Raw genomic sequence first — 25,475 nt, forward strand, 5'->3', positions numbered from 1 at the left:
CCTGGAACTCCAGCTCCTCTCTCCTCCTCCCGGGCCCGCAAGGAAGGGTGGCGCAGGCTCAGCCCGCGGGCTTCAAGGGTTTGCTCCAGAGCCTGCGCTGCCCACCGCGCACGTCGGCCCTCCGCCCCGGGGCATCCTGGCCTGAGCAACGACCCGGGCTCCTGGGCCACCCCCGGCTCCAGCCAGTCGCTCCGCCCGGCTGAAACTCAGGCGCTTTCCGAGGAGAAGTGCGGCGGCGGAATGGGCACCGGGCGCGCGCTGGGCGCGGGGCAGGCCAGCCGTGGTCAGCGGTCCGCCGGGCGGAGAGCGCCCAGAAGCTACTCGAGAAAAACTTTTCTCTTCCAAGTTTGCTCTCCCGGCCCCAATGCTCCCCAACTCCACCTGCCCGCCGCGGCTCCGCGAGCTCCCAGAGACTCTCTGGGGGTGCAGGGCCCTGGGCTGGAGGGCTTCTTAGTCCGCCGCCAAGTTGGGTCATTAAAAACCACAGGAAATCAAAACCAAGCCCGAAAAGCTTCAGGCAGCGCCGCGCCGCCACCGCCTCCCTAACCCGGGGATTCGCGATCCCATTCCCCAAAACGAAACTTCTTCCTTCCACATCCACCACACCCGCGCCCCAATTTTGGTGCGGAGGGCGGGGTGGGCTGCTGCAAGCGACCCTAGGAAAGACTCAGCGGGTAAGAAAGCGCCCGCGGCGGGCCTCGACTTACCCAAGAGCGGCAGCGCGAAGTACAGGGTCGCCAGGAACATGGTGCCGGCGCGGGGCTGGTCCCCGCCACCCCCCCAAAAAAATCCCGAGCCGCCGCTGGGTCTTGCCGAGGGAGCTCAGCATGCAGCGATCCCCGGACAGCTGTGCTGCTCTGGCCGCCCAAAGTTCAGCTCCATCCAGTGAAAGAGGAAACTCCGGGTCTGGCAGCCGCCACCACCGCCGGCGACTCAGCTCCGGGATGGCGAGGGCGGGAGGCGGTTCCGCTTTTAGGGGTTCAGGTCCGACCCAACCTGGAAGGGAGGGCGCGCTTTGAGATGAGAGCGGAGAGCGCCGGAGACTCCCCCCACAGAACCCTCTCCCCTCCCCCGTTCCCGCCTTTGGGGAATTTCCAACGCCGGGGTGAGGACCCACCCCCACCCAGGTCGGAGTGCATGTGCGTGTATTCCAGGGGCCGCTGACACGGGGATGGGGGTGAGGGCTGGAGAGGTCTGAAGAGGGTTCCTAAAGTCCAAGGGGGTGTCTGTTGGGTTCAACCCGAGACGCTGAACGCAAGCAAATAAATAAATAAACGGTACTTTCCGAGCGTCGCGAGCGGAGCCTGCAGCTGCCTGGAGTCCGAGCCCTCGGCGGCGGCGGCGGCAGCTCCCTAGCCAGCCCTGGCGCCGAAAGAGCCCCTTCTCCCGGGAAGTTGGCCTCCCTCTCCTCGCGTCAGCCAGCGAGCTCGCTCAGCCGCCGGCCCTCCCCACTCCGATCGCCAATCCCTAGCCCCAGTCGCCGCCCTCCCTCTCCCCGGGACTCGTCTCCCTCCAGAGGCCGCCAAGCCAGGGGGAACCGATGTCCCGACTGGGGCTGAAACCCGGTTCCTGCGCCCCTACCCCCTACCCTCCGCGCGTCCTCGGCTCCCTCCTGGGCGTCCGCTCCTCTCACACCCTCGCCTGGTGCCCAGGACTCGGGCGCTTCCGCACCCCAGCCCAGGGCGAGCGCGCCGGCCCGCAGTCCCGGCGCGCCCCGGCAGGTGCAGCCCGGCGCCACGAGCGCCCCCCGGGCCCTAAAGTTGGGAGACGCCAGCAAAAAGGAAAGGGGTGGCCGGAGGAGGGGGGAAGAAGGAGTGGGGAAGAGGGACGGGAAGCGGCAATGGGTTCCCAAACAGAACGAAAAAAACTCCAAATGCCACCAACCTGGACTCAACCGACCGCGTCCAGCTGCGGCGAAGAGCCAGTTTGTTTATTTACTTATTTATTCTTTCGGGGGAATGGTGTCCCCGCCCCCTCCTTCCCTTTCCGGGCTCACTTTATCTGCGCTAGGAAAAGAAAAAAAAGAAAAAAAAATAGATGCGGTAATCTTCGAGAGCTCGAAGGGCCGAGTTGGGCCAGGACGATTTCCGAGCAGAGCCCTCGACTCGGATGCTCGTTAGGGATATTAGTGGTTATTGGAAGCGGCGCGGAGAATGGCGTGTTCCGAGGCCAGATTTCTTCCGGCCAGAGGACCTCGGCCTGCTCCCGTTCCCGCCGCCCCGCAGCTCCAGCTCCCTCCTAAGCTCGCCCGCCAGGCAGCCGCAACTGCACACGCCCGCTTGCGGTGGGACCCGCGGCCGGACCCGCACGCGCGCACAGGACACGCAGTGTTCTGCAGCCGGCCGCGGGTGCTGCCAGACACACACACACTCTCTCTCTCTCTGTCTCTCTCTCTCTCTCTCTGTCTCTCTGTCTCTCTCTCACACACACACACACACATACATACACACACGGGCACAAGGGCTCTTTCTTCTTAGGGCAATCGAGCCAGACCCTTCTTCGGAACACAAAGTTTTCCCCCACGTCACTAGTGGCTGTGATTCAAGACTTGGTGCGTTCAAGACACACTCAGACCCAGGACGCCGGAGCGGCGATCCTGGGATGCGCCCACCCGTTCGTCCACGCCAGCGCGTGCACACTCACACTCACACGCACACATGCACACGCAGTCTCTACCTCTCTCCTGGAGCTCCGACAAGGAGACAAAAGCGGAGCCCCCAGCCCACTGCATTTAAACCCGGCCAGACCTGGCTTTAGGAAATTTATAAGCTGACCTCCATCTTGGCTGTTTCGAGAGTAAATTAACAACAACAAAAAAAGCCTAACATGTACACAGCCCTTCGCTCCAACCCCTGGGACCGCTGTTCCCAGTCGTGCTGCTCAACCCCCGCCCCCCACCCCTGACACACGCTCCCCTTCCCGCACGCCGGGGGGCGCCCGGGGCACCGAAGTCTACACTGGGTCCGGAGACTGGTCTAGGAGCCAGCCGGCAGTGCTCGGGATCTTTGCTGATGTCCAAGTTCATCTCTCGGGGAGACCGAGTTTGAATCAAATCTGTGTGCGCCCAGCTGTCAAATCTGCAAATCTATCACGCCAGACAATGGGCAGCCGCGGAGGACAGAAAAGAATGGCTCATTTTGATCGAGGGGCGTAAATTGAAAAGGGCACGGGCTTTGGTTGAAGTTTGAGGCCCGGGTGTCAGGGCGGGGAGAAGAAGAGGAGGAAGGAGGAGGGTTGGGCCGCTCTCCATTCAATCACACATCAGCCAGGCGCGCCCCTCGGCTGCAGCGGCTGCTTGCAGGCGGGCTGCACATTGTGTGGAGTCGCCAAAGAGGGTCTGCGCCTCGGGGCACGCCCCAAACCCGGGGGACATCCTACGGATCCGCACTTCTCTTGTGCTGTACGCGTGTTCCTCCAGGGTAAGTATGAGGAGACGGACGCCCTCATCAGACACCCCTCCTCCAACACACACACACACACCCATAGCCACACCATTCAGGGATCCTCTAGTTCAGTGTATCAGTTTACACTTGGTTGTTGAGTAAACAAAGCAAACATATGTCACATTTTCGCGACAGATGGTTCAAACCAAGGGCTACTTAAGTTCTCTCTCTCTAACAGTCTAAGTTACAGGCTGAACTAAGCAGAAATGTAATTAAGTCATCTGATCAGTTTCTTCGACTTAAAATGTTTTCCCATATTTTCACAAACAAACCAGATAAATCCTGGGGATGTGGTTTCAGGGAAAGTAGGGCTGAATATGAAGTAAGACTTTGTGTGAAGACTCCGTTTCTCCCCGGTCACCCCAAACAGAAAATCCTCTTTCATTGTTCCATTTCGTAAGTGGAGGAGAATGTCTTCTTTTGGAAAATCAGTAATTGGAATTTCAATTTTCAATAGAGGGACTAGTGCTTACCGGTGCTGATTACTTGGGATAGTTGGATTACAATGAGGTTTAAGACATCATCCACATCTTTTGTAAATGTTCTTTGTTTAGAAATGACTTCATGTTACCCTATATATTCCACAGAATTCTTTTGAATCAAATTTTAACAGGGTGGGGGAAGGGTGAACTAAAAGCTCTCCCAGTGTAGAATATGGGACTCCTTTTTAAAATACAGATGATCTCCAACTTATGATGCTTCTACTTATATTTTTAGACTTTACCATGGTGCAAAAGCCATATACATTCAGTAGAAACTGTATTTTGACTATGGACCATACAATCATTCTGTTTTTCACTGTCAGGTTAGTATTGAATAAGTTTCATGAGATAGTCAACACTTTACTATAAAATAGCTTTGTGTTAGATATTTTTCCCCAACTGCCAGCTAATGTAAGTGTTTTGAGCATGTTTAAAGTAGGCTAGGCTAGGCTGTGATGCTTGGTAGTTTAAGTGTATTAAATGCATTTTCAACCTATGATGTTTTCAACTTATGATGAGTTTATCAGAGCATAAGCCTCATTGGAAGTCAAGCATCATCTGTATTTTTAGCTTCAATAATGTATTTCTGAACCATTCACTCACACTTGTCCTTATTAAGTTTGTGCTGCTGATGAATACAGAGCTTTGTTTTTAAAAAGGTAACAATAAACCCCCAGAGGCTGTAACTGTGTTGTCCAATACAATAGTCACTAGCCATGTGGCTATGTCAATGAAATTAATTAAAATTAAATAAAAGAAAAATGCAGTTCCTCAGTAGCATTAACCATATTTCAAGTGCTCAATAGCTACATGTGGCTGGTGGCTACCATATTGGACAACACAAATATAGAACATTTCCATCATTGCAGCAAGCTCTACTGGACAGCACTACCCTATAATGTTGGTGTGGAATTAGTTAATGTGGTATATACACATATATAAAGTTTTTAGAATAGTAGAATAGTGCATAGAGTGCTTACTTCATAAGCAGCAGCAGTACTGGGGGTTGTAGTTCGAAGGATAATGATAACGATGATGATGATGATGATGATGATGATGTTGCTAAAGATGATGATGTCTTGTTAGTCTCCTGTAGAAGTCAAAGAATCCATGAAGACACAGCCCACTTCTGGTATGTCAGGATGAGATCAGCAGGCAAGGAAGCCAGGGAGTGGGAGAATCTATATGTCAAAAGCTGATCTTCCAAGGAAAGCCATGAACAGAAAGATGTGGCGCATACTGTAGCCTAAGACTTCTCGCAGTAGGAGCTAATAATAATTAAAAAAATCACTGCTTTACAACTACATCCATTAACTCTTTTTTTCTTTTTTTCTTTTTTTTTTTTGAGACAGAGTCTCGAACTGTCGCCTGGGCTGGAGTGCAGTGGCTGGAGTGCAGTGGTGTGATCTCAGCTCACTGCAACCTCTGCCTCCTGGGTTCAAGCAATTCTCCTGTCTCAGCCTCCTAAGTAGCTGGGATTACAGGCACCCACCACCACAACCAACTAATTTTTTTTTGTATTTTTAGTAGAGACGGGATTTCAGTATGTTGGCCAGGCTGGTCTCAAACTCCTAACCTTGTGATCCACCCACCTCAGCCTCCCAAAGTGCTGGGATTACAGGCGTGAGCCACCGCGCCCAGCCTACATCCACTAACTTCTAAAGGTGAGAGAAACACACGGCCAGAAAGCCCTTGGAATATCGAAGACAGAAAAGCATTGTGACTTAATGTATTAATATCATCTCTGTTTCCTTGGAGCTTATCTGTTCCTGTGTGTATGAGACTGATCTCAGGATGAAAGGTGACATCAAAGTATCAAATATTATTAATAATTATAAAGGTTCATGTAATCCTCTGTGACATGTTTGCTCAGCAGAAAATTGGTTTTAATGCCACAAAATTAGGTTCAATCTACCCATAAGCACGTGAAGTGAGCAATTTTCTGGCATTTCTTGATGTAAGTGTATTTTCATAAGTTAACAGATGAGTCAGGATGAGAATGACAGTTTTATTCCATGCAGCATTTTGTCTGTTTCTCTCATTGCCTTCCTTGGCCCTTCATTTTGTAAAATTCTACTGCTTAAAAAGCATTCAGATTTTTTTAACTCATTCTAGTCCATGAAAGTTCAACATTTGACATCAGACAGCTTGACAGATTTACCGCGGTAGTTACAAAAAAAATAAAAAACTATTCACCAGTCTCTAAGTGTGCCATGACATTTTTGACTGCTATACCTTTGCCCATTCATTTCCATCTGCCTAATGCGTGCTTCATCCTGATATTTCAAGGTTCAGCTCAGCTCAAACAGGACACTACAATAATATGGACCTCTTTGGTCAGAATTCATAGCTCCCTGTAGTATACTCCACGGCCTCACTGAAGCCTCCACCATGTCTATTGTAACATTGCATTGTAGTTAGTTGCTATATCTGTCTCCTCATCTGGAATGTGTGCTCCTTGAAGGCAGGAAGCTGTCCTAGTCTTTTTTTTCATCCCCAGCATTTAGACTGATAACCAACACACAGTCACCCCCAATAAATGTATATTGATTGCATGAATAATGAGTGATGCTGTTCCTCATTTTCCTCTGACACAATAATTTTACTGAAAGGTTTACATAAAATCCCTTTACTGGATGAACAATGCAAAATATAAGTACCTCATACAATTACTGGTATTGCTGTTCTAATAATAGTATCAAATATGTATTATTCCTTTGGGGATTTGACATTTGAATTTTTTTAAACAAAACCCATTATTGTAATAGAGTGCTCTTTTTCTGGTTCACTTTAATAGTAACATATGACATATTTCATTTCTGGGAAATGATAGCTTGCCTTAGGTCATATTTTAAGGCATAAAGCCAGAAGCAGAGTAACGTTCCCACCTGAAGTTCTCTAATCATCTAGAAATGTGCCTCTTTCTGGCTGGGAGGCAGGGATTTAGAAGGGCTAGATTATGACTACCCTGGAGCATTCATTCACAAAGGCAAATTTTTAAAAGGCAAATTGGTCCCAAAGTGTTAAAAACTCTTTTATAAACACACAAGTCCTCTTGCAATCTTTTAGGAGAAATGAGAAAATAGGAATCGTCTACACCCAGAAAGTTGGTGTAAGGGTCTATATGCTGACACAGATCTCACCTTCTAATGCTGTACTTTGACATTTGCCCTCTGGCAATACAAGAAGAACCAGTTGCTCTCAGATTTCAGAGCCCTTTTCCAGGCTGACTATATTAAGAAGTGTCTTTTGAACATTATTTGCAAATGAAAGATTCTTATTGGCAATCTGGGTGCCTGACCCCCAGGAACCTATCTTAGGAAATCTTTCTTCCTCCTTAGTTTTCAAGTAATTTTTATTTCTTATACTAATAAGCCAGTGCAATGATTTTAATGCCTTTGTGGAAGGATATTGCATTTTGTGAGAGTTGAAGTCATTTGTACTTTGGCCTTATGCCACAAAATGCATTCAAGGTGTGTAGCCCTGATGAAATAAAGTGCCTGTCATGTCTTATTGCCTGAATATATGGCAAAAGATACCCCATCTTCGGGGGACTTGCAAGGGTTTTCTCGTGATTGCCAAAGGTGTTGGATTAAAAGCCCTGTACATTTCAGTCTTCTTCATCCAGGAAGGATGGGGAACGCCTGCACGGAGAAAACATCTTTTCTCTCCACCACTCTCCTAATAAGCCCTAAACCCTGTTCCAATGGGATTGTTCCTTCATAAGGGCAAGAGGGAAGCTTAATCCCCAGCTTTGTCCAGTAATTAGCCTCTCTCTCTCTGGAGGCAGCAAACACAGATGCCAATCCGGATGAGCTTTGGGACGTGGAATGAAAACAAGACTGAAAACACTGACTCACTTCTTCAGAAGCCTTTTAGCAGCCTCCAAGACAGCAACAACCTCTTATTTCCATTGATGCACGTTTGGTCTAAGTGGTGGGATGGGGCCTCTCCCACCGCTGATGAAGCAAGAGAAGAAGCAGAGATCACCAAAGACGTGGGGATAAGTGACCCCTAGGCCCCTCTGCAACAATGAAGGCTCTGTAACACAGCACTGTTCTTGTCATGCCACTTACCCCAGCATCTTTCAAGAAATGCCATGGAAATGCACTGTTTACCGAAACCAAAACCTCTGGAAGCGCTATAGTATGAGCCCGCTAACACAATTAACTTGCAGTTAATGATGATGCCCCCGCCAGAACTAATTAAGCCAGTGGTGCTTGTAGCACAAAAGATTGGGGCCTGTTTTAAAGCATCAATTGTGACATCATTTAGAAGTCATTTCAAACTCCTCCAAACTCCAAAACTATTCCTCTGAAAACAAATGCAGTATAATGTTCTTAGAGTTGTTGGTTTTATTTTCTGCTGTCAAAAATCTGACAAAAGTCAGTTGAAACTGTCAAGGAAAAACATCACACCATATGAGATTTTCCTCAAATTTGAAGTCTATAGAAGGAATGACAAATCTGTTTTATAGATTTTTCTAGCACAAAAGCGAATTAGGAAAGTCTAGGAGACACACTATCACAATACATACATGAGGTTGCGCTTGACGCATTTCGTAAATTTGAGGCCATGACAAAGAATTAAAATTAGATCAATTTGGTTTTGATCTGAATTATCTGTTAAGCTTAAAGTACAGAAGGATCAATGGGATGGATGTTTTTGTGCGTATTTTTTCTACACACAACTCACATTAAGAGACAAGGAGAATTTCTTCTGCTCACATCCCTAGAGGATCTCTTTGTAAAGGCCCCTCTGGCCTTCATTTTTTTTTTTTTGTCTGAACTATCAGTAAAGACTCCACCTCTGCTGGATAATATTTCGTTGATTGTTTGATTTATGGACTGATTGCTTTGGTTGACTGTTTTCTTGTATCTGTCCAGTGTCTAATACTGTGATGTGCACTGCAAGGAATTTAGGTAAATTATCTTCCCTATGCTCAAGTACTCCCTTCTCCATGGTAGAGACCCCTAGTTACTCTCTCGATTTCTTCTTTCATCCTTCTGTAGTAGCGCCTTTCAAATTGCAGGCATCCCCCATTTGTTGGTCACAAACAACATTTATTTTATAAACTATAAAAATATTAAATGTTGGCCAAGCATCATGGCCCATGCCTGTAATCCCAGCATTTTGGGAGGTCAAGGTGGGCAGATCACTTGAGGCCAGGAGTTTGAGACCAGCCTGTCCGACATGATGAAACCCCGTCTCTACTAAAAATACAAAAATTAACAGGGCATGGTGGCAGGCACCTGTAATCCCAGCTACTCAAAAGGCTGAGGCACGAGAATCACTTGAACCCAGGAAGTAGAGGTTGCAATGAGCCAAGATGGTGCCACTGCACTCCAGCCTGCGATAAAGAGAGACCCTGTCTCAAATAAATAAATTAATTAATAATAAAAATATTAAATGCATCACTCAAAGTAGTGGTAAGTATTGTTTTATAAAAGTTTTCTATGTGTTCATGGTGCCTGTATTGAGTCATTAGGTAAAATATATTTATTATTATGAATCATGGTTTTAAAATTTTGAAAGCTACTGCATTTTATTAATGGTACTCTGATTTTTTATTTAAACGTTTGCCACTCAATATTAAGGCTACATTTCCCATCCTCCACTGCAGCCAGTTATGGTCATGTGGCCAGATCTGATGAATCAGATGTGGCAGAAAGGATGCGAAGAAGCTCTGAGGAGGTGCCCTCCCTCTACATGTTCCCACCATCCTGCATCCTTGTGCTGCGCCGGACCAGGCATGCAAGAACAACACACCAAGGATGGCGGAGCAACAAGATAGAAGAGGCCTGAGTCCCAGGATGACTGCCTGGAGCACAGCTGTCTGCCTGCTCAGGGCCGTGTGTCACATACTATAATGTGAGAGACAAATAAACTTGTCATATTTAAGCCAGTATTATATTGGGTCTTTGATACATGCAAACAGTCTTTGTAGAACTCATGCACCCAAATGATAATGAAAGAGAAGTAAAGGAAAATAAATTCAAAAGACAATTGTTCATTGAATATCTATCATGGACCAGCCCTCTGTTAGGCTGCTATGGGAAATACAGAAGAATATTGACTCTGAAGGAAAGTGTAATTTCACTGGGGAGATGAGCTGCATATCTGAAATAATCAAACCATATTGTAAAGAAGTGTAGGAATAATTGTCAACATGAGTGGAAATAAAAATAACAGTCAGAGGAGATAGGAAGAAAGGTAGAAAATGAAATGGAGTCATGCCATTGAGAGAAGGGGAAAAGAGAGAGTAATAGAGTAGGAGGAACATTCCTGACAGCTAAACCAAATTGAAGGCCTCCAAAATAGAAGGGGTACATCGCTTTATCCCAGGTCTCCCCTTTCCAGCCCTAAACAGTACTCAACCGAGGTGATCAGCAGGAGTCCATGCTATGGCAAAGCTGGAATCTATAGGCATGCTCTTCACCTAGACATGGACTCATGCTCACTTGTCAAAAACCCTGTCACCACCACGACAGACCAAAGTCCCAAGCCTCCTTCGTCAGAATCTTATGCAGAAGAGGATGCTTTCTCTGTGGGAAGTCACTCTGGATTTGGTGAGAATGGCTTCCTCATGGGGTCATACTCGTCTACCCAGACACACCTCTGCTTGAGGATACACTGGCCTTTGCCCTTTTCTACAAGACTTTGGTGAGGCTTCTAATACTTCTCTAAATAATGTGAGCTGCTAATGATGTGGATATTCTGGAATTCAGTTTTCTGCATACCTGCTAAAAGCCATTTGACACGCGGCCTCCCTCCTTGGAAGATGCATGACTCGGAGAAGCCTTGCTGGCAAGGCTCAGGTATGTTCAAAGGAAAAGTGTTATTTCAGCAGACTTGCCACAGAGGTATGTGTTAATTCAGTTAATTGTGCCATCAGTGATCCAGACGATGACAGTAACTGCTCCCCATAATGGGGCTGGGTTATTGCCATCATTTATTAAATGTGCTGGTTTTCTTAAATGCAGTTTTCCCTTATTCTTTAAGCATGCACACACCCCCACACCCACCCACCCACCCATACACACACACAGACGACATATAGTTTATCAACCACTTTCATATGAATCCAGTTACATTATTGATCTTTATACCTACTCTGTGATGAAGGAGAGGTTACTTTCTTCATTGAGCAGATGAGGAAACTGAAGCCCAGAGTTGTCTACTTACTTGCCCAAGGCCACCCAGCTTCTTAGTCAAGGAGCCAAATTCCAAGTCCAGGGTCCCTTTCTGTGTGCCACACTGTATGTCCAGGAGTCTCAATATCCTGAAAAGCAAAAGCCAAGTTTGTATATTCCATATCCCCTAGCTAGCACATTGGATTAATAAATGTTAAATAAATAATAATTTATCTTTGGAAAAATTATTGGTGAATTCTCTAATTGTTGTCTTCATGAAAGTCTAAGGTAGGAACCTTTTACATATGGGTTGATCAAAACCAAACATGATCTATATAAATAGAAATCTGGATAATTTAGAGAGTTATCACAGACCCTTTCCCTCCTGCCTCTCCAATATATTGGTAGATATTTGACTTAACCTGAGTTATTCTTACTGTAATTACAGTGAAGACTAGGACATAATTTAGAATGTCAGATCAATTACAGCCTTTCAATGGACTTAACTAAGACTTCTGTTGAGTGGTTCCGGTTCCACAGTGAGTGTCCGTTGAGGGGCTGACCCAATGATTGTCCTACCAAAATGACTCCCTACCTTGCAGACTGAGGGTCTATCTTTAAAACGTTGGTATAATTAGTGTCACCTGCCAAAACATAATCATCCTTGGGACGATTAATGCAGAAGCATTTTTGGTTATTAGCACTTTAGCATGAACGAGCTTCTAGCCTCTTTGTTGGAAGGAGAAAGGGCTACAGCACCATCATACATGATGCTCTAGAGTGGATGAGCTCTGAGCTCCCTGAAAGAGACTCATTTCTGGAAACTGGTGGTCAGGCTTGGGTTGGTGTGCAAGAGCCACGTCTCACAGCACCCGAATGCTCCAAGTAGCACTTCTAATAAAGGTACATTGAACATTCACTTCCACTTCATGCCAAAGTATATTCTAGAAGCAGAGATAGAAAGGTTTCTTTGCCAAATAATTGAAATGCCATTGTGTATCATCTTTTACAAGCCTTCTAGAAGAATCACCTTAAATTGTTGAACAGAAGAAATCTGAATTGATTGAGTGCATCCACTGAGCCTGAGCAGGAGAAAGTGTCAGAGAAGCTGTTTTGTGCCTGAACTGGCTATTTCTTGTTAGTGTAAACACTGAGGAGCACAATTAGAATTTTGGCACATGCCAGGCACAGGGTGACTCTGTGACCAGCCACCAGTAGAAAGCCTGGACACTGAATCTCTAATGAGTGTCCTCGGTAGATAATATTTTACATGTTGCCAAAACGCCTTGCTGGGGGAACGACTCATCTTGGAAGCGTGCGCCTGGTTTCCCCTGGACCTTGCTCCATGAGCCCTTTCCTCTGCGGAGCTTGCTTTGCTACTTTCCCTGTAATAAATCATAGCCATCAATATAACTATACACCAACTCCTGCGAGTCCTCCCAGAGAATCATCAAATCTCGGGGTGGTCTTGGGACACACAATGCAGAAATATTCTTAATAAGGTTCATAAAATAAACAAACAGCGGTGTACGATTGTAAAGGATTATGTTGGACTGACCAGAGTGTAGCTGGCTTTATACACGTGAGACCTGTGCAGTCACACAGCATCCCATGCTTAGAAGGTCCCTGAGCTTGGTTTCATGCCCTGCTGTCACCATTTTGAAATCCTTAATAAGCTATGAACAAAGGGTCCTGCATTTTCACTTTGCACTGGGTCCTGCAAATTATAAAACTGATGCCCAGTCATGGTGATACTTAGAGATAAAAGAGTGGAACGTCTTACTGCCTCAGATGCTAACACTGTCTTTGCTGGGAATTCTTCACTCACCTTTCCACAGGGCCTAAAATCTACCCATTATAGATTCGCTTTGTGGAGGAGAATGTCCCAGGAAGGTTAAATGGCTGTCACTTATTCACAACTTAGGGTGAACCTGTTTACTCATTCCCTCCCTGCATATTCTAGTCCTTAACCCTTAGCTGAGTTCAGAATCCTGGGTCAGTACTTCCCAAAGTCTGTTCTTTAGAATAATAATCCTTGTGAGATGCAAGTGGGGAGGGGATGTTGTTGTCAAGTAGGCTTGGGATGCTCTGTCCCGTCTTGGAGATTTAGGGCACATGAGCTTAGTACGCACTCGGAAAAGTCTTGCACTGAAATAAGGTGTTTAACTTTGTATTCGTTTCCCAGGGCTGCCATAGCAAAGTGCCATAAACTGGGTGGTTTAAACAACAGAAATTTACTGTTCCAGTTCCGGAGGCCAGTGTTGGCAGGGTTGGTCTCTCCTGAGGGCTGTGAGGGAGAATCTGTTCCATGCCTCTCTCCTGGTGGATTGCTGGCAATCTTTGGTGTTCTTGGTTTGTAGATGATTGCTCTGATCTGTGCCTTCATGTTTACCTGGGCTTTTCCGTGTGTGTGTGTGTGTGTGTGTGTGTGTGTGTGTGTGTGTGTCGGTGTCCCACTTTTCCTTTTTATAAGAACACCAGTGGCATTGGACCTGGGCCCACCCTAATGACCTCATTTTAACTTGATGACCTCTGTAAAGACCCATTTCTGAATAAGGTCACATTCTGAGCTACTGGGGGTTAAGATTTCAACATATACATTAGGGGTGACACAATTCAACTTTATTATATTTTCCCAACACATTTGACTATGGGGGGTTGGCCTAACTACCATTAATATCTCATGCAACCAATGTTTCACAGCATAGAACCAGAGATCCTCCATCAGATGAAGCGAGGAAAGTCCATGTGGCTGCGGGGGCTGCAGTACAGGGTTGGGGAGGTGGGGAAAGATGGAGAGAGGAGGGGTGGGAGGTAGGCCACTGAGGTTGGTTTGGGCCAGAAACTACTCCAGATTCTGTACTCTGGGCAAAGCAGATTCATCAGAGGTTTACACAGGACTTCTCAGGAATTTCTAAGAGGGAAGTGGCATTATGAAATGAGGCACACAGCTCGGAGATTGGAGAGGTGAGAGACTGGAGGCAGGAAGACTGAGAGGCCATTTCAATATCTGGCGGAGGGAAGAAAAGGAAGCCTGAGCCAAAGTAATGGCCGTGGCGAGGAAGGAGGGCTCAGCCTGAAAGGTAGAAAATGCAAAAGATGTGCACACACATTCATAGCCACATATTAGCTTAGCTTGGTGCACAATTAACTGAGGTTTAATTACTTTTGCACCAACCTAAGATACGCATCTATGCATAGATATGTATATATAATAAAGATCTATCTCTATATCCCCATATAATTAAAAGAATCTCAGAGGAGGAGGCTGCTTTGCCTTGCTGGTGATTTGGGGATGTACATTAACATAGTACAGACTCTGTGTTTGGGTGAAATGCTCACGGAGGGCTAGTCTGGAGGTGTGTCAGGCTAGGAAGATCCTGTTTTGTCCCCGTTAGTGGCCTTGAGTGTGCTATGAATTCTAAGAGGCAGATGGGCAAACAGGGTCTTGCATGGTCTTCCCCAGCCTCATCCTGCACCCCTCCCTGCTCACTTTCTTAAGCTCCAGCCCTATAGACCTTCTTTGTGTTCCACCCCAGAGCTTTGCACCTGCTGTTCCCTTGGTCTCGCTTTTGACATGGTCCCCGTTTTGCTTGGGTGAGGATTGCTGTATGCGAGATGCTTCCTTTGGAAAGCCTTCTCTATTATCCTGGCATTCTCTCATCAGATGTGCAAACCCTTGTTCAATCTCTTTCTTCTCTGCTGGACTCTATGTGCCATGAAGGCAGGGAGCATGTCTACCATGTCCTTGTTGTATCCCCAGAACCTAGCACAGCCTGGGACAGATAGGCATTTGTATCTGTTGAATGAATGAATGATTTACTATATAAAAGGGACTTGAAAGAATGTAATAAAGGAAACAATAAAAATAGATGAGGGGCTAGATAACATGATACATTTAGAAGTGAGTTTAGAACCTACCCTTACTGAAATGAGTTTTTTAAATTTTTATTAATTTATGTATTTATTTATTTATTTTTGAGACAGAGTCTCTCTCTGACAGAGTCTCTCTCTGTCTCCAGGCTGGAGCACAGTGGCGTGATCTTGGCTCACTGCAACCTCCGCCTCCTAGGTTCAAATGATCCTCCTACCTCAGCCTCCCAAGTTAGCTGGGACTACAGGCACGCACCACCAAGCCCAGCTAATTTTTTATAGTTTTAGTAGAGATGGGGCTTCACCATGTTGGCTAGGATGATCTCAATCTCTTGACCTCGTGATCCTTCCATCTGGGCTTCCCAAAGTGCTGGGATTATAGGCGTGAGCCACTGTGCCCGGCCATGATTTTTTAATTTAAAGACAAAGTCAGATTTTAAGGGATTCATATTAACTTAATCTTATCCAAAGAAACTTCTTTCTTAGAGAAAAATGGGGGGATAACCAAGATTTATTTTAAAAGCTTTGTAGACATCAAATCACTTTCATTAAAAAAAAAACTTTAGATATTTGCATAGAAATGGTCAGAAACATGTGGATTGCATTTCCCTTGAACTCTCTTGGGTTTGCAAATTGGAAAAAAGGGTTTGGAATAAAATCCCTTTTCTATTTTCCTGAAGTCAGTATACTTGGGAAACGGTGATGTTTGAGATATTCAAGACACTGAAAATACGGGCGGGTACTTATTTAAGTAACGTTATTTCCAATCCTACACCAAAGTGGCTGATAAGAAACCGGAAGTGGGCATTTAGCAGCTGAAAAGAACCAATTCAACAACAACACAATTTTTTTTTTTTTGGTGTAGCTTTGAGACAAGAGAAATCTCCCTCCCTCTGCCTCTCCCCTTGACCACAATCAATACTTTTAAGAGATGAAGGCGCGAGGAGGAAAGAGTTTATTCAGTCTTTTGTATGCGACTGAGCTGTGGAAACAGGATGAAGATTTTGCTAGATCTGTCCATTAAGTTCCTCTAAGTGCTTTCAAAACATGTCCTAGAGCAGAATGCAGGGCACAAGAAAGAGAAACTGGGAATTAAAGCGAAATTATTACTTTTAAATGTCTTGACAGTGGAAATGTCAGAAAAAATAGCAGGAGTGGCAAGCAGATACAACTTCAGATGCTCCACTTAAATCTTCTGTTGAGCATCCCAAAAAGCTGAAACATTGTTCTGGTTTTTAAGTGGTCAAATTATATAATTTTTATGGAGCGAGAATTTATTTTGCTAGTTATCATATTAGTATCAATGAACGGTTTTTCCCTAGATGTGCTAGATAAATATTGGGTTAAACTATATCAACCTAGCTGGGCGTGGTGGCTTATGCCTTTAATTCTAGCACTTTGGGAGGCCAAGGCACATTTGAGGTCAGGAGTTCAAGACCAGCCTGGCTAACATGGTGAAATCCCGTCTCTACTAAAAATACAAAAATAGGCCAGTTGTGGTGGCAGGTGCCTCTAATCCCCGTTACTCGGGAGGCTGAGGCAGGAGAATACCTTGAGCCTGGGAGATGGAGTATATATATATATATATATATGTATATGTACCAACCTAAATGCTTAGTATGATTACCAGGCATGTCAATAATTTCCCCCATGAGTAGAAATTTACTTTCTAATTTAGATTTTTAGAACACTTTGAACATAAAATCAAGAAAGCTTAATTTTATATGGAAAAGAACTTTTAATGAAAAGGAGAAAAAAGGTGAAATAAAGAGAATAATTTTTGACCAAGAATATCAGTAATTTTGCATATGAATTTTTAAAATGTTTAGATTATATTAATCTAGTAATATTTAGAGATAACTGTGAAAAGAGTCATTCATATTTAGACTTGCAAATTCTAGCAAATTTGTGTCTGAAAGATGGACTGCTAGAGCCCCCTAGCTGCTGGAAAGAATTCCGTCCTCCTAGGTATAGATAAATAACCTAATTGCAAAGGCAGTAAGTAGCACACCAAGAAATCTAGTGGAACACAATTAAACAAGAGCATACAACATGATCCTCCACTACTGTCCCACCTTTCAGGCTGGTGGCAATGTCAGCGCAGCTGTGAGCATCCACAGACATCTGTCCTGGGCCCTCACCCCCACCACCCTGAGCTTCTTGACAGATCAATTGTAAGGACACCATTATCACCCTATTGTTTTGATTGGTTTGAACTAGATGGTCTCTCAAACTCAGAAGTGCAATGAGTTCAATCAAGGTAGACATTTCAATTCCATTTTTGGTAGAAGGAGAGTCTATCCCAGGAACCTGGAAAGTTCTGAGCCTTGGGATGAATGAGAGGCCACAAACTCTCAGCCCATGGACAAATGTGTTTTGTTTGGTTTGCACAGAGCTTTTAAAACCTTTAAATAGCTTACATAGTTCTCTTTAAAGGCAATTTACATACACTGGAAAGTTTTTGATGAAAATTCATATTTCCAGCTTCTCTTGAAAAATCAAAAGATCTGGTAACTCGGGACCCGAGTACTCGTACAGTACTGATAGGCTAAGTAGTGGTGATCTACTTTATATGATGAATAAAAGTTTAGTCCACCACGGTTCCCACCACTTCATATTGGATAATATAAAACCAGCATGCTGAGTGCAATTACATAACCTGCTTGGAGCCTGTAGGCAACTATGTCTGTAACTCCTAGTCTAAACTGTGAATAATTTTATTCCTCCTCCTACTACTAATAATAGTCAAGCTTCTAGTGATTAAACACTTACTATGAGTCAGGCACAGTGGAAGGTGTTTTGTGTGCAGTGTCTCAAGTCTTCATATCAAGCATTCGAGACAATTATTTATTTTGTAAACAAAAATATGAGATTTATGTTCAAATTAAATAATTCAAAAAATATATAAAAAGCACCACCCTGGCCGGGCGCGGTGGCTCACGCCTGTAATCCCAGCACTTTGGGAGGCCGAGGCAGGCAGATCACGAGGTCAGGAGATCGAGAGCATCCTGGCTAACACGGTGAAACCCCATCTCTACTAAAAAAATACAAAAAATTAGCCAGGTGCGGTGGCGGGCGCCTGTAGTCCCAGCTGCTCGGGAGGCTGAGGCAAGAGAATGGCGTGAACCCGGGAGGCGGAGCTTGCAGTGAGCCGAGATAGGCCACTGCACTCTGGCCTGGGCGAAAGAGCGAGATTCTGTCTCAAAAAAAAAAAAAAAAAAAAAAAGCACCACCCTGACCCAGGTATTGTACTAAACATTGGGTATGAAATGCTGAACAAGGCAGCCAGAGCCCCTGCCCTCATGGAATTTACAGTTGAATTACAAGCATGGTTACAAAGTAAACGTATAGATTGCTGTGAAGGTATAAAGCAGTGGGGATCTAATGTGGTATGTATCAATGTCCTCACATTTTTATATTAGAGTCATTCGGAGAGCTTGCAGGTTCCAGCTGCATCCCTACCTGTTCCATTTCTCTCTCTCCCTCTCCCTTCCTCCTTCCTTCTCTCTCTCCCTCTCTCCCTTCCTCCTTCCTTCTTTCTTTCCCTCTCTCTCCCTTCCTCCTTCCTTCTCTGTCTCCCTCTCTCTCTTCCTCCTTTCTTCTCTCTCCCTCTGCCTTCCTCCTTCCTTCTCTCTCTCCCTCTCTCTCCCTTCCTCCTTCCTTCTGTCTCACTCCTTTCTTCTCTCTCCCTCTGCCTTCCTCCTTCCTTCTCTCTTTCCCTCTCTCTCCCTTCCTCCTTCCTTCTCTCTCTCCCTCTCCCTTCCTCCTCCCCACTCTCTCTCCCTCCCTCTCTCTCTCCCTCCCTCCCTTCCTTTCCTCTCTCCTGCCTTCTGCCTTCTCTCCCTCTCCCTTCCTGCTTCCCTGTCTCCTTCTCTCTCTTTCTCTCTCTCTCTCTCTCTCTGTTTTCTGATTACCTAGGCTTGGGTGGCCAGGAATCTGTACTTTTCAAAATTATGGTAAAGTATAGATAACAAAAAATTTACCCCGTAGACATTTTTAAGTGTGCAATTCAACAGCATTAAGTACACTCACATTGTTGTGCAGCCATCAGCACCAACCATCTCTAGAACCTTTTTCTAGATCTTCTGAAACTTCTTCTGAATCTGAAACACCATAAAACTCCCCATTTCCACGCCTGCCAGCAGCATAATGTCTCAATGTTCATCCAGCTCTAGAACCTTTTACTAGATCTTCTGAAATTTCTTCTGAATCTGAAACACCGTAAAACTCCCCATTTTCATGCCTGCCAGCAGCATAATGTCTCAAAGTTCATCCAGGTTGTAGCAAGTATCAGAATTTCCTTCCTTTTTAAGGCTGGATAATATTCAATTGTATGTATATGCCAAGTTTTATCCATTCATCTCTTGATGTGCACTGCTGTGAATAATGTTGCTATGAACATGGGTGTAGAAATACCAGTTCAAGTAGGAGTCTACACTTTGTTTTTCTTTTTTAGGAATTTCTTTAATTTTATTTTAAGTTCTGGGTTACATGTGCAGGATGTGCAGGTTTGTTGCATAGATAAACATGTGCCATGGTGGTTTGCGGCACCTATCAACCCATCACTTAGGTATTAAGCCTACTATGCAGTAGCTATTTATCCTGATGCTTTCCCTACCCCCGCAATCCCACTCCTCATGCCCCAGTGTGTTGTTCCCCTCTTTGTGTCCGTATGTTCTCATCATTTAGCTCCCGCTTATAAGTGAGAACATGCGGCATTTGGTTTTCTGTTCCTGTGTTAATTTGCAGGATAATGGCCTCCAGCTCCATCCATGTCCCTGCAAAGGGCGTGATCTCATTCTTTTTTATGGATGCATAGTATTTCATGGTGTATATGTACCACATTTTCTTTATCCAGTCTATCATTGATGGGCATTTAGATTCATTCTATGTCTTTGCTATTGTGAATAGTGTTGCAATAAACATATGCATGCATGTGTCTTTATGGTAGGATGATTTATATTCCTTTGGGTATATACCCAGTAATGGAATTGCTGGGTCAAATGGTGTTTCTGGTTCTAGGTCTTTGAGGAATGAACCACACTGTCTTCTACAATGGTTGAACTAATTTACATCCCCACCAACAGTGTAAAAGTGTTCCTATTTCTCCACAGCCTCGCCAGCATCTGTTGTTTCTTGACTTTTTATAATTGCCATTCTGACAGGTGTGAGATGGTATCTCATTGTGGTTTTGATTTACATTTCTCTAATGATCAGTAATGTTGAGTTTTTGTTCATATGTTTGTTGGGTGTATAAATGTCTTCTTTCAAGAAGTGCCTGTTCATGTTCTTTCCCCACTTTTTAATGTGGTTGTTTGTTTTTTTTCTTGTAAATTTGTTTAAGTTCCTTGTAGATTCTGGATATCAGACTTTTTCTTTTTCTTTTTTTTTGAGATGGAGTCTGGCTCTGTCACCCAGGCTGGAGTGCAGTGGCGTGACCTTGGCTCACTGCAAACTCCGCCTCCCGGGTTCACGCCATTCTCCTGTCTCAGCCCCCCGAGTACTTGGGACTACCGGCGTCTGCCACCATGCCCAGCTAATGTTTTGTATTTTTAGAGAGATGAGGTTTCACCGTGTTAGCCAGGATGGTCTCAATCTCCTGACCTTGTGATCCACCTGCCTCGGCCTCCCAAAGTGCTGGGATTACAGGCATGAGCCACCGCGCCCGTCCATCAGACCTTTGTCAGATTGATACATTGCAAATATTTTCTCCCATTCTGTAGGTTGTCTGTTCACTCTGATGTCAGTTTCTTTTGCTGAGGAATCTGCACTTTTACCAATAACCCAGGTGAATCTTATACAGGTGGGTCGTGAGCCAGACTTTGATAAATGATGATCTAAGAGTCAGGGAAAGTCTCTCTGAGAAGTTGACCTTGAAACTGAGTCTCAAATCATGTATAGGAGTTGCCCAATTTAGGGGAGGTAACAGCACGGATCCTGGAAACCTGAAAATGTAGATTTTGAACTTTGCCTGAAATACTGAGATATTGGAATTGCCACAGGAACATTCATCAGCACCGAGGTTTGCAAATGTGTGTCATAACTTAGTTGAATAACTAAAACAAGTGTCCCTAATCAATTACTCTTAATAATTATGTGCTAAGTGTCTCCTATATGTCAGGCACCTTGTTAGGTATAAGAAATATCATGTATCCATTTATCCATTTACTTACAGTGAGCCAGGTGATGTGCTAGGTGTTGAAAACTTACAGGAATTGTTGTACTATATAATTTTGTTAATTGTTTTACAAAATCCACATATATCACTTGTCAATAATTTTTCTCTGTGCTGATCCCTAAGAACATCAAATAATTAATACTTACACACTTATCCGTAGGCTCCTGAACTAATGACATGAGAATTCTTTTTCCTCCGCTCTAAGTGATGGAATTTATCACTGGTGATCATTGCTGAGTTTTTAAGGCATTCTTTATTTCAACTGTTAATCTATCTTTTTGCTACCATTGATTTCTGGGTTTCCATGTTTAAGGATGACTTGCATATTTACCAAAGTTCATCAAAGCTGTAAGAGTTATCTTGACACGTTGATAGAAAGCTGTGGTTCTTTGAGAGGGAAGATAGAGGAAGTCATTTATGACTAAATTACTTTTTAAAAGCCTGATACTATGAAAAGAATGTCTAATGATACATAATTTTAAAGTGCAAGTCAAAGATAAAAGGTTTAGACTGCAGAGGTCTCAAAGAAATTCAGGAGAACACTTTTCTGAATATTTACATCACTTAACGTAGCTGATATCATAGTCTACCTTGTATTAAAATTATTATTTTACCTTATCAGAGTACAAGTTTCTTGAAGGTAGGAACCATTTCTTAATCTTTATCTTTGAATACCTCTCAGCATTAGCGCTGAGTAACCTCCAGCATTGAATAACTCACAGTATATCATGTACCGAACACTACATAGTAAAATAGATACCCAATAAACATTCAATGATTGGACAAATAAATGAACATGATTCATGGAAGAGCAATTTGGAAAGAAGCAAACATGAGTTACCATTTGCTTAAAATAAACACACTTCTGTGTCAGAGCAAGTAGGTGGCAAAATGATGATTTAATATAAAAACAAAATACTGCAGATAAAACATTTACTTTATTTTCAAAGGAAAGGAGTTTCAAAAAGCTTTGAGAAGCTTGTCGTTCATTCTTCAGAAAAAGCCCTTCTCAGAAGTGTGAGTACTCCGATCTGGAAGGGCAAACCAGATTAAATACCAGGCAGAGAGAAGTTGAATACCCTGTGCTGCTTGGAAAACAGAGACTGCTTGGTGTGGGCTATGGAATCCAAGAAGACTAGTAGACATTTTTTGTAGTTTGTGCGTTGACAAGCCCAGTGACTCAGATTGACACCTAATGAGTGCTTTCTTCAGGGGTAGGTAAGGAGAGAGGAAGAGGGTAGAAAACAAGGGATGCAGAGGAAAAGGAAGGAGGAAGTTTTAACTTAAATTTGAAAGGCTCTTTCTTTCCCTTCTCTTCCAGAGAAAGAGCATGACTTAAACAAAGCAGTCAGTAAAACAAAAGATGAGCCTTAAACTATTATTTTCAATGACTTTGAAACATCTTCTTCTGGAATAACCTTTTTGAAAATAATTTCATATTTGGTCATTTTGGGGAGAAAATTCTTGCAACCAAAGTTGTTTATGTTGAAGCTCACATATACCTGCTTATCTCCCATCTACCATTTCCGAGAGCTAAATCATGTCCCAGTTACTTGCTTCGCTGGCTTTCATGGGAAGGAATTCAAGAAAAATTTTGAATCTGTTTATTTCTATAGATTCTTGGGAACTGACTTCCTGGGAGTGTGATGATATTATGCAGATTATTGTATGACACATAATGGCCCAGTGATTCCCAGTTTTTTGGCCTACATTTAATTGGAACACTTACTTTTAGAGAAACTTCAGTTGAAGTCAAATTCTTTGTAAACTAGGGGAAGCAGAAATAGCAAAGTGAAGGGAGAGGCTAAGAAGTCAAGAGAGAAGACTTGGAAAGACAGAGAAAAGAGTTTGCAAAGTCCTGTGATTCTCCCCAAATGCAAAAATGAAATTTGGCTGATGTACTGTAACTTAAACCATATTGTTTCTGGTGAGTATAATGCTATATAAATTTTTAAATCCTGTCATTTTATGGGGCTGACTCGAGAAGTCTGGACAGAATGGGTTTACAGTGTATGTCAGAAAATCAAAATCAAGTGCAAAGGCTTCATTTCAGCTTGTTCTGGGCTGCATCTTATGGAACCAGGACTAAAGCCAGCAATGCAACAACTTCCCTCCACTGTCTGATGCTACCTCATATATCATTCCTGGTATGTCACTGGCTCTGCTAAAATATGAATTTTTTAAAAATCTGGGAATTATCAACATAAGAAAATGATCATGTGCAGCAATCTACTTCCAGTGATTTCTTGTTTCTAAAAGGACACAACCTGAGGTGCGGATTCAGTCACCAGAGCACTCTGCTCTGAAGCAAGTCCATGCTGTGGCAGGCATCTGGTCTCTTATTCATCTCTCCATACCTGGCACAATAGGGAAGCTTCATAACTGTTTGTGGAATGGAGTGCGATGATATTATGCAGATTATTGTATGACACATAATTAGGGAGAGCCTTCTAATTTGTGAAGCAAGCAATTGCCCATGTGAAGTGATTACCCAATATAACAATTGTTAATTACTCAGCTCTTTGGATTAATTCAGTGTTGCCAAGAACATATTGTTTTGATTAATTTGAACCACATGAAATTGCCAACACTTGACCATTTTTGATCTCCCAAATGGCAGTTTCATATGGTTCAATCTAATATTCTAATTATCATATTAGTTGTAAGTTGAACCTTATGCGGTTGCTATTTGTATAGGACAAACACTGTTAACTACCAAAAACATCAGAGAGTTCAACTATCTACCCATTTAGGTATTATATAATTATTCATCATTACATGGTAAAAACAGCTACCACTATCTATTGAGTGTGTACTGTGTCCACATACTTTGCTAAGTAGTTTATATACTTTATTTTATTCAATCTTTTGAGGTAGGTTCTAATATTATCCCTCAACTTATGCTGAAAGAGACCTTAGTGATCAACAGGTCCAATCTTTGTTTATTTATTTATTTATTCTTTTTTTTCTGAGACAGAGTCTCACTCTGTCACCTAGGCTGGAGTGCAGTGGTGTGATCTCGGCTCACTGCAACCCCTGCCTCCGGGGTTCCAGTGATTCTCCTGCCTCAGCCTCCCGAGTAGCTGGGACTACAGGGGTGCGTGACCATGCCCGGATAATTTTTGTATTTTTATTTATTTATTTATTTATTTTGAGAGGGAGTCTTGCTCTTTCGCCCAGGCTGGAGTGCAGTGGCGCTATCTTTGCTCACTGCAAGCTGTGCCTCCCGGGTTCATGCTATTCTCCTGCCTCAGCCTCCCGAGTAGCTGGGACTACAGGCGCCCGCCACCACGCCCGGCTAACTTTTTGTATTTTTAGTAGAGACGGGGTTTCACCGTGTTAGCCAGGATGGTCTCCATCTCATGACCTCGTGATCCACCTGCCTCGGCCTCCCCAAGTGCTGGGATTACAGGCGTGAGCCACTGTGCCCGGCCTAATTTTTGTATTTTTAGTAGAGACGGAGTTTAGCCATATTGGCCATGCTGGTCTCAAACTCCTGACCTCAGGTGATCTGCCCACCTTGGCCTCCTAAAGTGCTGGGGTTACAGGCATGAGCCACCACACCCAGCCAGTGACAGGTCCAATCTTTACATTTGACAGGAGGCAGAGACTCAAAAAAGGTTACATTACAGCTGGCCAACAGCTGGGTTCTGGGCTGCCCTTAGCTCAAACTGAGAAGTAGGTAAAGCTATTCCCTGTCCTCCCAGCTCCCTTTCCCAGGCCTGTCCTCTTTTTCTGTATTATTTATAAGAACATTAATAGCAGTGACATTTATGGAGCTTTTTCTTAGAGACATGGCATAGTGTAATGTTTAAAGACTTTGGAGCCAGAGAGCCTGGACTCAAATCTTGGCCCCTCTACCTCCTCGTGTTTTATTCTCCAAGTCCTGATCATTACATAGCATTTCTCTGGCACTCCCTAGCCTTTCAAAGTACTTCTTTTTTATTTTCTTGTTTCCGTCCTGGTTCAGCTTCCTGTGTGCTCAACCTCTGTCCTCCCTCCATATGGTTTTTCCTTGATGATCTCATCCATTTTGACGGCTTCAACTCTCACCTCCTCGTCTTTGACTCCCAGATCTTTATCTTCTCTCCGTCTTCTCTTCCAAAGTCCAGGTCTAAATTTTCAGCTGTCTGCCAGACTCTTGTAAATGTCACACCAGAAACTTTAAGTCATGATGTCCAGAATCGAATTCATTGCCTCCGGCCATCCTCTTATTACCCAGGCTCAGCCCTCTTGTGTCTACTGCATCCCCCACTCAGGCAGCTGCTGAGCCTGACAGTTTCACTTCCGCCACTCCTCCTTTATTGCTCCCCTTCTTTTCCTTCCACCTGCCCACTCCAATCATGCCCTCACTCCCTTCCTCCTG

The 25,475-nt window shown here is 44.1% G+C and overlaps 1 protein-coding gene across 12 annotated transcripts in view; it reads right to left on the minus strand.

The window, feature by feature from the left end:
* The window catches only part of GFRA1 (GDNF family receptor alpha 1), a 211,643-nt gene extending 208,451 nt beyond the window's left edge, over positions 1–3,192 (minus strand). The window contains exons 1-3 of one of the 12 annotated variants that reach the window (XM_063710530.1): positions 2,947–3,192; positions 1,885–2,006; positions 708–996 (exon numbers count right to left, since the gene is read on the minus strand). In XM_063710530.1, the coding sequence (XP_063566600.1) occupies positions 708–747 (40 nt within the window). In that variant the 5' untranslated portion in view covers positions 748–996; positions 1,885–2,006; positions 2,947–3,192. Of the gene's footprint in view, positions 1–707; positions 997–1,281; positions 1,802–1,884 lie in introns of those variants that run through there. The other 11 variants (XM_063710532.1, XM_063710531.1, XM_063710529.1 and 8 more) reach the window with 11 other exon arrangements.
* Between the last annotated feature and the right edge of the window lie 22,283 nt (positions 3,193–25,475).

The sequence above is a fragment of the Gorilla gorilla genome, chromosome 8 (genome assembly GCF_029281585.2).
Source record: "Gorilla gorilla gorilla isolate KB3781 chromosome 8, NHGRI_mGorGor1-v2.1_pri, whole genome shotgun sequence".
Classification (NCBI taxonomy): domain Eukaryota; kingdom Metazoa; phylum Chordata; class Mammalia; order Primates; family Hominidae; genus Gorilla; species Gorilla gorilla.